This window comes from Siniperca chuatsi, linkage group LG11 (genome assembly GCF_020085105.1).
Source record: "Siniperca chuatsi isolate FFG_IHB_CAS linkage group LG11, ASM2008510v1, whole genome shotgun sequence".
In the NCBI taxonomy this organism is placed as follows: domain Eukaryota; kingdom Metazoa; phylum Chordata; class Actinopteri; order Centrarchiformes; family Sinipercidae; genus Siniperca; species Siniperca chuatsi.
Window position 1 is genome coordinate 1,138,649 of NC_058052.1, and position 12,314 is coordinate 1,150,962.

The 12,314-nt window shown below is 43.1% G+C and overlaps 1 protein-coding gene across 4 annotated transcripts in view; it reads right to left on the minus strand.

Moving 5' to 3' along the window:
* slc2a15a (solute carrier family 2 member 15a) overlaps positions 1 to 12,314 on the minus strand; it is a 45,532-nt gene that overhangs the window by 30,129 nt on the left and 3,089 nt on the right. Inside the window, exons 2-5 of one of the 4 annotated variants that reach the window (XM_044214985.1) lie at positions 10,470 to 10,568; positions 6,505 to 6,595; positions 5,243 to 5,403; positions 1,360 to 1,484 (exon numbers count right to left, since the gene is read on the minus strand). In XM_044214985.1, coding sequence (XP_044070920.1) covers positions 1,360 to 1,484; positions 5,243 to 5,403; positions 6,505 to 6,561 — 343 coding nt within the window. In that variant the 5' untranslated portion in view covers positions 6,562 to 6,595; positions 10,470 to 10,568. Of the gene's footprint in view, positions 1 to 1,359; positions 1,485 to 5,242; positions 5,404 to 6,504; positions 6,596 to 7,113; positions 7,585 to 9,798; positions 10,034 to 10,469; positions 10,569 to 12,314 lie in introns of those variants that run through there. The other 3 variants (XM_044214986.1, XM_044214987.1, XM_044214984.1) reach the window with 3 other exon arrangements.

The window sequence follows — 12,314 nt, forward strand, 5'->3', positions numbered from 1 at the left end:
GGCACAAGCCCCACCAGCCCATTCAACCTGCTGAGCAGACTTCGATTGATTGATTCAGTTCAATGCCATTACTGTATGTTTTAGTGCAACATTTTATGTGCTGAAATGATTAGTCAATTAATTGGTTAGTTGATCATCAGAAGATTAATTGCCAATAATTGTGATAAACAATGAATTGTTTTGTCATCTATTCTGCAAAAATGCCAAATATTTGCTAGTTTCACCTTCTAAAATGTGAGGATTTGAAGCTTGTTTATGAAATATTTTTGGGTTTTGGACTGTTGGTTGGACAAAACAAGTAATTGGAAGACATGGCATTAGCTTTGGGAAATTGTGGAGGGCATTGTTCACTATTATCTGACATTTTTTGGACTAACTGATTAATTGACAAAATAATCTACAGATTAAGTGACAATAAAAATGATCGTTGGTTGCAGCCTTCTGTTGGCCTGTACCAAGATTTCAAGTGCTCGTTGTCACTGTTTAACTATGTCTCTTTATTGAGACTTTCTTCCTCAACTACTTCTGTTTCTCTTTGCTGCACTTGAGGATGGCTGGCAGTGAAACGTTATCCTTTTAGATGATCAGTGATCAAATTCTGCTTTTTTGCAGAGTGTATGCACATGAAGATCCCTTCTAGTCAGATCAACTCAATTCACATGGTTGTCATATCGTCAGACAATAGCCGATGGATTCTGAGATTGCATTTTGGCCAATGTGTTCCGCAACTTTTGCTCTCCACATGGACTGTTTACCTGCATGCAATCAAAGCCTGCTCAAACGTGATTGGTCAATACTAAGCAGACTACAAACGGAAACCAGAATGCTTACGATACCAAAATCTTGTCCCTTGCCAACAGATTCTGCATTCATATGCAGATATCTGTTTATAGAGATTAGTGATCATGTGATTTCAACACCATGGTCATTAATGTGCTGCTGTAACAGCCTCCACTCTTCTGGTTTCAAGCTCTCCAGCAGATGTTTAACCTGCTGCGGGGATTTGCTCCCATTCAGCCCCCAGAGCATTAGTGAGGTCCAACACTGATGTTGGGTGATAAGGTCTGGCTCACAGTCAGTGTTCCAGTTCATCCCAAAGGTGTTGGATGGGGTTGAGATCAGGGCTCTGTGCAGGCCAGTCAAGTTCGTCTATACCAAACTGGGAAAAGCATTTCTTTATGGAGCTGTTTGTGAATGGGGACACTGTCATGTTGAAACAGGAAAGGGTCTTCCCTAAACGGGAATAGTGGTGTCCGCATACATTTGGCCATTTAGTGTACACGCCCCATTGTATACAGCAGTAAATGGGTGCCGCTCAGTGTGCAATAGATGCAGAGGTGTGTGTATGTGTGTGTGTACCTGAGTGAATTCCTGTGATGAAGCGGCCAAAGATGACCATCTCAGGTGAACCACAAATCCTGCTGAAGCCCATGAGGGAGCCAGCAATAAACACCAGCACTGTTGTGTTTACCACTGTGCCTTTCCTGAAAGCGCACACACACACACACACACACACACACACATACAATGAATATACATAAAAGCATATGACCCAGAGGTTTATGAAACAATAAGGACGGCAGCAGTATATGGCCGATAGCAGTAACCCCCTCTCCTGATATACACACAGTCATAATGATAGACGAATGTATGCCTGTATAAGTCCTGATTAGCCATAAAATGCTAACACAGCTCAAAAGGTTGGTCATAAACTGTGATTAGCCATAAAACACTGCTGTGTGAAGAAAGTGCCTGTAAATGGGATTATAAATTGCCTGCTTTTCATTTGCATTTAATTGTCCACTAAATTTCTATGAAATGGTGGAGATGAATGGAGCTTTCAGCTGATTTGCACTGAATATAAAAGAACTTTGCATTTGCACTTTGAGGACTAGTACACTTCTGAAGGGCAGAGGGGATGAGATGAGGCTGGTGCACTCTGAAGGACGACAAGGCACCAGGAGAGGGGGGTTATCAGTAGCTCTGAATATAGAGGACAGAGGCATGATTGATACAAGGCCCTGATCTAATGCCTTTTGCGCCAGCGTAAGTGTGTGTATGTGTGTGTTTCTGTCTCTGAGTGCCTTATTTCCTAATCTTGTGTTGTGCCATTAATTTCACTTTTGTAGATGAAACACTACATATACTGGGCCATGTTTATCAGTGTAATTTTCAGAAAGAGTATTGTGTAAGAGTATCCTTGGTGTGACTGTGTGTTAGCAGTGTGTGTACAGGTGTTCATGTTGGTGGCAGCACCAGATGCTGCTGAGTGTCTCTCAGGCTGGCATTGCCAACTGGCCACTATCCACTCTCATGGTTGGATGGTCTAGGGGGGTTATTGGGTAAGGTGTCAGGACAGGGCAGGCCAATGTCCAAATACAGCTCTGAGGGCTGCTGAGAACAAATATTCCCTGCTTGATGTCAAACTTTACTTGTTCCACAAAAGCAGTCTGAGGAGGCGTCATTATGATCTTCCCACTTTTTCTTTCCAGAGACTGATTCAGACACTTAAAGACCAACCTGTCGGTTGGATTTAGGACATTAGGTTTCTAGAAAATGATGCTTTAAAAAGGTGAATATATGATTTTTTATGTTTTGAAGCAGAAATTCAGAAAAAAATATATGTTTGTGGCCTGAAAAAACTATTGTTTTTAAACTTTGCATCACATGACATAATTATTATTATTAATAATAATAATAATACATTTTATTTATAAGTGCCTTTCAAGTCACCCAAGGACAGATCCAGGTAAGACAGTCAATACATAATAAAAGATAACAAGGAAATAAAATGATAACAACAACAATAACAGCAATGAAATAATATAAATAATAACACATAATATCCCAAGTAAATATATTGCCTGGGCCTTGTTCTTGCCATTGAGCTGACTTCTTAGGACTTGCCTTACTCATTGGAGGTATTTGGCAGTTGCTGTTTTCCTTGTTACCTCTTCGAGGTTGCCATTTGCCTGTGGTATTCCAAGGTACTTGTAACCATCCTCAATGTCTGCTATTGTTCCTTCTGGGAGTGAGACCCCTTCTGTGTGGACTACCTTTCCTCTCTTCGTCACCATTCAACTACACTTCTCAAGGCCGAATGTCATCCCAATGTCAGAGGTGTAGATCCTGGTGGTGTGGATCAGTTAGTCGATGTCCTGCTCGCTCTTAGCGTATAGCTTGATGTCATCCATGTAGAGGAGGTGACTGATGGTGGCCCCGTTCCTGAGTCGGTATCCATAGCCAGTCTTGTTGATTATTTGGCTGAGGGGGTTCAGACCTATGCAGAACAGCAGTGGGGACAGAGCATCTTCTTGGTTTATGCCACATTTGATGGATACTTGTGCAAGTGACTTCCCTTTGGCCTAAAGGGTGGTTTTCCACAGCCTCATCGAGTTCGCAATGAAGTCTCTTAGAGTCCTGTTGATGTTGTACATCTCTAAGCATTCAGTGATCCATGTGTGTGGCATTGAGTCATATGCTTTCTTGTAATCAATCCAGGCAATGCACAGGTTGGTGTGTCGGGTTCTGCAGTCTTGGGAGACTGTTCTGTCAACCAGGAGTTGGAGTTTGGCTCCTCTTGTTTCTTTGCTGATGCCCTTCTGTGCTTTGCTCATGTATTGATCCATGTGTCCACTTATCTTAGCGGCGATGATGCCTGACATGAGCTTCCATGTTGTGGAGAGACAGATTATTGGCCGATAGTTGGATGGGACTGTACCCTTTGTGGGATCCTTCAGGATCAGGATTGTATGCCCTTCGGTAAGCCATTCAGGGTGCGTCCCATCCCTTAGCAGCTGGTTCATTTGTGCTGCTAGGCACTCGTGGAGTGCAGTGAGCTTCTTTAGCCAGTAGGTGTGGATCCTGTCAGGGCCCGGTGCTGTCCAGTTTTTCATACCTGAGACTCTTTCTTGGATGTCTGCTGCTGTGATGGTAACTGGATTCTGTTCAGGGAAGTTGCTGTGGTCCTCTCTCAGAGCCACCAGCCACTGTGCATCGCCATTGAGTGTACACTTTCGCAGGTTGAGTTGCGAACAGCCGGTTTATTCTTCTGGCTTCATTATCTCTCGTGTGCCTCTTTAGGCGGCTGGCCAAGGCTTGTTTCGAGTGCTTCAGGTATGGGCATCTGGTTGTACCTCTTGGGTACTTGTTTTCTCATTGCACCTCTCTCGGCCTCTGTCAGTTGAGATTGATGAGATACAACACAAATGCTACGGCAAGGTCAACAGGTCAGAGGGGAGCCAACGGCGGCTCCCCAACTGGAGATTGGGTACGAAGCCCTAACAAGTGCAATCACGCTGAAGGAGGCAGCGACCGACCTGAAAGATAAGATCACGGCGAGAATGAATGCAAGGTATAAGTGAACGGCTAAGTGAAGTACCATCAGAAGCCCCAACAAGTGCAATCACGCTGAATGAGGCAGCGACTGACCTGAAAGATAAGATCACGGCGAGAATGACTGCAATGTATCACGGTGAGAATGAATGCAAGGTATAAGTGAACGGCTAAGTGAAGTACCATCAGAAAGATGTGATCCTAGATCCTAGAAGATGTGAATGCAGCATTGAGTGCGATCCCTACCACAACCATCACCGAAACCAATGAGCTGATATATACTTCAGCAGCAGTGATCCTCAATATGCTTGGCTATAAGAGCAACCATGAGAAACAGTACCCACCATAGAAACGAAGGCTGGAGGCTAAAATCAAGGAGGCACGGAGAGAAGTGAGCCAACTGACAGAGGCCGAGAGAGGTGCAATGAAATAAAATATATATATATATATATATATATATATATATATATATATATATATATATATATATATATATATATATATATAATATAAATTGTGAACATTTAAGTTCTACATAATTTTCCCACATAATAATTCACTGGGGACGCCAACCTAAAAGTTTCAGTTTAAAGTCAGGGTACTGACTGATACAGTTAAGGTTTGGTAAAGTTTAGGTATAATTTACAGATATGTATAACTGCAAGGGTGCATGTGGGTTCCTGCAGCCCAAAATCTACGACTGCAGAGACTGTACACTCCAACTGGAGGTGTGAACATGTCCACCTACGCACCTACACCCAGTGTAGTATTAACACATCAGGACCTTAAAACTGAGAGTTAGGGAAAGATTGTGGTCATAGTTAAAACAAACCAACATTGACTGTTGTAGAACTGGTCTAGAATCTAGAATCCTCTCCTGAACAATTAGTGAAAACAAATGTTTTACCTGCCAAAGCGAGTGACCAGCATGCCCACAATGAGGGAGCCCAGCAGACCTCCAATAGCGAAGACAGACACAGTGAGAGAGTACATGAGGGTCAAGGTCTCCCCACTGAGTCCTGTTCCATTACGACGCAGCACTGTCTTGTTGTAGAAGTCCTTTATGTACTAAGAGGTGAAGAGATAGTAGAAGGATGTAGGAAAAGAGTAAAAGAGTAGGAAGAGAGGTGGCAGAAACATTGAACAACCATGATGTCTAAATGAAAGATAATTCAATAATTACAGATACACCAAAGCTTTGACTTTAGTCCATAGGTTAAGGTGGTGTCATGTCCTACTATTTTTGTTACTTTCGAAAATAGTGAAAGCCACTTTGTGCAGTGACTGGCCAGGTGTGCCCAGATGTGAAAATCCACATGGTTCCAGGAGCTCTGCCAATTCTGTTCTTTTGTTGACTGTTGACCACCATTTTGTGGTGGACCAGGGACTTTTTGTTTGTTTGTTTGTTTTGACTGTACTGGGATTGAACAACAGTTGTTATATGTCAAACATACAGTATGCTCTGGGCAAAAAGCCTCTCATCCAGAAAAAATACTCTACAATCAGCTCAAGTGTGAATTATGCACCAAAAGTGCATTCGAAATAAGACGAAGCTAAATTTAGATATAAGAATGTAATGGAAATGTGTGAATGAAGGGGAAAAGATGTAGATTCACTGCGGGTGGCAAGAAATGAAGCAAAGACTTTGCTCGAGCTGAAAATGAACTACATTTTCAAGAGGGTATGGAAATATGAGAAATATGTGACATATGAGACATATGAGAAAATAAAAATAAACACGTTCTCTAAACTCAATGACAAAATACATCCTGTCTCATTGCCTTCATCAGATCAGGTGAGTTCAAGGCCATGATGAATTTGTCTCCATTGTCTTGGGCCCATCTGTAAGTAGGGTTTAATTTATACAGTTTACTGGTTTCCCTTTTTGTGTCACTTATTTGACCTGAGAGTTTAAAGAACAGATTTAATTAGTTGTGGTCTGAAAGGGGGGATTGCTGTCTGACAGTGAGTGCACTGATAGTGGAGGGGTCCATGTCAGTGACTGCATAGTCTACTATCTCCTTAAAGAGTCCCCTCTGAACCTACCATTAACTATGTACAGGCCTAAGGCCCGACAGAGATGCACTACCTCCCTGCCACTTTGGTTTATTTCAGAGTCAAGGTTGTTGTGATGGGTGATGGTTGGCATGGTAAACAGGAGAGACTGACCAAACACATGGTTGTTGCCCTGTGGGTCGACATCAGGTTCGATTCCTGTTCGTCCATTCAGATCTCCACTTAGAAGCACGTTTCCCTGGGCCTGGAAATAGGTGATTTGAGTGGAGAGTTTCAAAAATGTCTTCTTCAAACTAAGGAGAATCTACTGGGGGTATATAAATAGCACAGAGACATAGATCTCTATCAGTTATGCCCAGGCTTTGATCTAATCTTAACCAAATGTGTGATTTACCCTGTTTAACTGGTGAGATTTGATGGCAAACATCTCCTTTATACCACACCAAGATCCCCCAGATGTTCTGCCCTTGGATATATTTTTTTTAATTTTATAGAGGGTACCATGACTTCATAATATAATATCCTGGAGGACAGTGAGTGAGCAGATCATTTTGACGCCATTTTTCTGTTAACACAATTACATCAACATCTTTGATAGATTTCATTAATTCAGGGTTTCCACTCTTCAGCTCAAAGGTTGAGGAGTGGAGACCCTGAATATTCCAGCAGCAGGGGGGACAAGGGGCAGGTGTTGCCACATATCTCTGCTGCTGATGCTGTAAAGGTGGTTGGTGGGCAGGGGCTAAGGAGGGGGAAGGTAACCTCCTCTGGTTGTGCTTCAAAGTGGTGAGGTTGTGGCCACATGGTGAGTGGGAAGTCCAGGCTGAGCTGGTGGTGATAGGGAAGAGGAGGTATGGGATGGTCTCCAAAGCTCCTAGTAGAGGAGGGGTGTCTATCCTAGGCAGCATTGTGGAGACCACAATGTGGGTGTCAGGGAACTCCTTTTCTGGCCTGCTCCACCATCTTCCTCACTGCCTCAGCAGTGTCTTTACGAAGGCTGTGTAGGTCATTTGTTCCTGCGTGGATCACAGCTGGGATGGGCAGAGCTGGCTGTTGGCAGCTGGCTGTGTGGATGTATCAGCAGGTGCCAAGGGGTTGTTGGGCTGGGTGCATAGCAGAGAGGGAGGGACAGAGACAAGGCAGGGGTTTGGGACACTGACAGGGAGAGTCTGTGTCTCTGTACTTGTCATTCTGGGGACTGATGAGAGTTGGTCTGTCAGGTGTTGGACTTGCTCCTTTCTCTATTCTTAGCATCCTCCTTCACTTTGGCTAACTGAGCATGGAGCACACTGTTCTCCTGTTTGAGTGCCTCTAGACTTCCTCTGAGCTCAGATGCCAAGCCCTGGTTGTCTCTCTTTAGCTGCTGGAGCTCCTCTTTAAGCTGCTGCAGAGTGTTGTCTGGGTGGTCAGACAGGTTGGTTTGGGTCAGGTCTTTGAATTCAGCAAAATCCAGCTCCAGCAGGGCCTTACTCTCCTTCAGCTGGTTGGTGGCACTGGCAGGTGTGGGAGGAGCAGAGATGGACAAGGTGGTGGGGTTCCCTAATGGGCTCTCATCATCTTCACTGTCAGAGGGTACATTGATCCTCTTGGTGTCCACCTCAGCTCAGCCTCTTGAAAGGACTCCAGGTGTGCTTCATTCCCTTGGACCATGACCTTTCCCTTGGTGTAGTATGTGATGGTAAGCATAGGGTCATCTTTTCAGACAAGATGTTCATCTTTAATCTGCCTCCTGAACCGATGCCCTCGCTGGATACATATGGATAATTGTTGCACAGAGTATCGTTCCAGATGTAGATAGAATCAGTGAAGAATATGAGGTTGTTCTTCTTCCTTACTTCTTTTTGTTTTGTTGGGCGTAGTCCATGAAGACGACCTCTGGGTTTTTCTGGGTTTCACATTCAGCAGGGTACTGAATCTCCTTGCTCTCTACTCAGAGCTGTGCTGCCTGCTGATTGGTTTCCATGGCAGGGGAGTGAGGCTAACAATTTACTTTGCAAACTTTTCTAGCCTGCAAACACTGGCAAAAAACAAACAAACTGAACTATGCACAGTTTAGCAGATATATTAAGGATACTTAAATTTTTCTTCTTGTCTTTATAAACTCATTCTTCTGTTGGCTTCTTCAGTGCATTTTCTCCTTTGGAATGTTGGTAATAGTAGCAGGTAGCAGTTAACAGTTGCTAGCTAGCTTGACAGTTAGCCAGTTGTTTTGAATTAAATATATCGGTTACCTCTTCTTTAGAGTCCTTTCTGAAGATTATTTGAAGGTAATTTTGCAAAATGTCCCACTTTTTTAGGTCCAAGTTTGAGTTATAATCAGGAGCTCATCTTTTGGTGTAGCTACTCTAGCTCTGAACATTCCGCCCAATCTTGACACGAACAGCGGTCCTGTCATATGACGTCACTTTAGTCACGTACATAACTTAACTCATGATGTCAGGAATAAGGAGTTACTGGCAATAAAACTTGCCTTGGAAGAGTGGAGACACTGGCTGGAGGGAGCACTCTTTCATTGCGTAGACTGACCACAAAAACTTGGCATACATCCAGACCGCTAGGCGGCTAAACTCCCGCCAGGTTAGTTTGGCCCTGTTCTTTAGTCGCTTTAACCTTACCCTCACCTACCACCCAGGCTAAAAAAAATACTAAACCTGATGCTCTCTCGACAGTTTAACTCAGAAGAGGTTTCATCCAGACCAGACACCATTCTTCTACCTTCTTGTGTGGTTACCCACATCACACTGGATTTTCACACTGGCCTGCCTTTCTTTCAAGTTTGGAAATCCTTCTGTCAAGCCCTGGGAGCCTCGGTGAGTCTCTCCTCTGGTTTCCACCCCCAGATGAACGGACCATTGGAACAAGCTTACCAGGCCACTCTCCGTTGCATCACTGCCAACAACCCCGCTCTGTTTTCTGTCCAGGAGGAAGAGATTTCCGTTCCTTTAGTCAAGGCTCATCTTCGGCGCTGTCAGAAGGTCTGGAGGGATGCTCGTGCTGCTCTGCTTCGTTCCGCAGACCACAACTGCTCCCTGCACCTGCCTATCAACTAGGTCAAAAGGTTTAGCTTTCCTCCTGAGACATTCCTTTAAAAACTAACTCCAAGAAACTCTCTCCGTGGTACATTGGTCCTTTCCAGATTGAGATTGGGAGGGACTGTTATGGTTAGTACCATAACCTGAGTCTTTCCTGGTGTTTCTGGTGTATTTCCCCTTCCCTGGTGTCTGTTTTTTTACCCCTGTCTGCCTCTATCTGTTTGTCTGTGTTTGCTGTGGGTGTGGCACTCCTCTCACTCTCTCTCCCGGCTGCCTGGTTACCTGCACACCTGCAATCTTGCCTGGATTACTGACGCACCTGCCATCCATCAGCTCATCAACCCCGCAGTACTTCAATCCTGTATATTCATCCACTCATCGCCAGATCATTGTTGCTACCAGTTTGGAACATCACCTGTTTTCCCGTCTGCCAACCCGACTCTTAGCCATCCACGCCATCCACTCTGAACTCTTGCTCTGCCTGCCTGCCACCCTGCCAATGCTACCTGCTCTGTTCAGCTCCGGCATTCCCCTTTCCTTCTCCCAGTCTCCATTATTCATTGTCTGCAATAAATTCCTGTATTTAACCATCTAGTCTGTGTTCTGCTTCCTGTGTTTGACCCATCCATCCACCCTGGTGTCCTCCCTACGTGGACTTTGTCGCTCTTTATACTACCTCACCTGACTTCCTCCTTTGCTCCCGTTATAATTACTATGGCCACTAGAGGTCGCCGCCTAACAATAAATGTAATTATTGAAAATGTTCTACTGTTTCCTGTTGTACTTTTTAAATATATTGTGAGTGTATTGAGCCCTGTATCATCAATTGAACTGAACTGAATCAAACTGTGAGCTGCCTTTATCCCTACTAAGCAGTAGTTTAGATAACTTGCTGTGGATCAAAGTGTTGGATAGACCAACTGATGAACAGACAAAAGGACTTATCCTGGCTTGACCACTATTGAGGCAAAAATCAGATTTAAAATTTAACTCAAAAATATCTACCTTACTATTGGCTTTCTAGAATGCATTTCGGTCACAGAGTGTGTGTTGGTGTGTGTGTGTGTGTGTGTCTGTCTGTCTTACCACAGCAGGGGAGTTGACCACAGCCAGATTGTAGCCATAAAGCATGGAGCTCCCGAAGGAGGTAAGGAATGCCACCGCCAACAAAGAGCCGGTCAGTTGCTGTTGCAGAGGGAGAGAACGATGTGTTAGAAAGTGCAGAATACTGAAAGTAGGCTTCATTCAGAGAATGGTAGCAAAGTGATTCCTTGTTATAATGTTATAACTACAACAAATGAGCTTTTACAAGCTTTTATCTCACACCAATTGTATTGTAATGCTAATGTTTCACCAAAACAAGCTAAATTTTGTCCTCTTAAATAAATATGATAACCCTGCTGAAAGTGATGTGCATCGGCATTAATGTCTTTCACCATGTATTGTACCATAACATGCTAGAAATAGTGCATTCTCTCTGCTTTGTGCAATGAAGAAGTCAATCTGAGCCTGTATTTATCATGTGTCTCAGAGTAGTAGTAACTGGCCAAAAATTCTCAGAATTCCACAAATTTTATCTTACTAGGACTAGGAGTAAGTATTTTATCAGCTTTCCTAAATTAGGAAATCAATCCGAACCAGTGAGGCGTTTCCAGGAGATGGCTTTCAGGCAAAGACATGAGTGCACATTCCATGGGAGGAGATGTTCATCAAGCACAATTATTAAACACTTATTAAACACACACTTATTAAAAGATACAGTTTCGGCAGAAATTAAATAATTTTTGGCCGGACATTGTCCAGGATGCAAAAGTGATCACAGTCTCTCCACATAAACCGAGGTTCTCACGACCACACAGTGACAGGGAAAATATAGCTTTGAAACAGCGATTTGTTACAAACAATAATTTCAGCAATAATATATTTAAAGTTAAATAATAAGTTAACATAAGTTAACAGCAGGTGTGGCTGAAAGATGAGTTGGACAGTGGAAGAGAAGATAAATTCAGTGTTTTCAATGGAGATTGGACAGCCCTATTTGCATCACTGCTTAGTGTGCAGTATTGCACAATATATGCAAGATGGCTTGCCAGTGTTTACTTACAGCCTAATGCAAATTATTATTGGTATATATAATTATGAGATTTAAGCCTTTTATTTTAGCATCATATTATTGCATATATAACCTAATTAGCTTAGCTTACACATGAACCCTATACATAAAAAACTGGTGCTATTTTCAGTATTTTTTATTATTCCATTGTTTAATATTATAAACCACAACTGTTATTGTCTTAATTTCTACTTTGCAGCTGAGTGTGGAAAAACAGCAGCATACTCCCTCGAGAATAATCCTTCTCCTTGCCAAAAGCAAGTAAGCTTCATAAAAGACCTCTCAGTCCTGAGGTAGGAGTGTTTTTAGTCCGAGTTTAACTTTCAGCATCATTCCTAGGAGTGGAATCTAAGACGTTTGATAAATATGGGTCCAGACCTTGTCTCTTCTAGGAAAGACGTGATTTTTACATTACATTCAAGAAGTAATGGGATAACGATTTATGTTCCAATATGTTTCCAATTCAAACATGTTTAATACAAGAGGTATAAAGGTGGTGGGACCTTTAAGGCCGGGGTATGCTTGAAACAAACTAGTGTTGTCCAACCACATCTAAAGGCATAAGAGTTTCTAGCTGTTCTAAATGACCACACCAGGTCTTCATAAGGGGCAAGACATGATGAATCATACAAACAGAAATAACGGCACACCTTTTCAAGGTGTTGCACTCGGTTGTTCACATGAGAAGTGACAGAAGTAGTTGTGTAAAAAATGTAAAAACTGATTGAGAGTTCAAACCCAGCCTACTTTCACTTCTCCTCACACCTGACCAATCACAGCGTGAAGTGGGTGTTCCCGTTATAAAGATTGTTAGACGC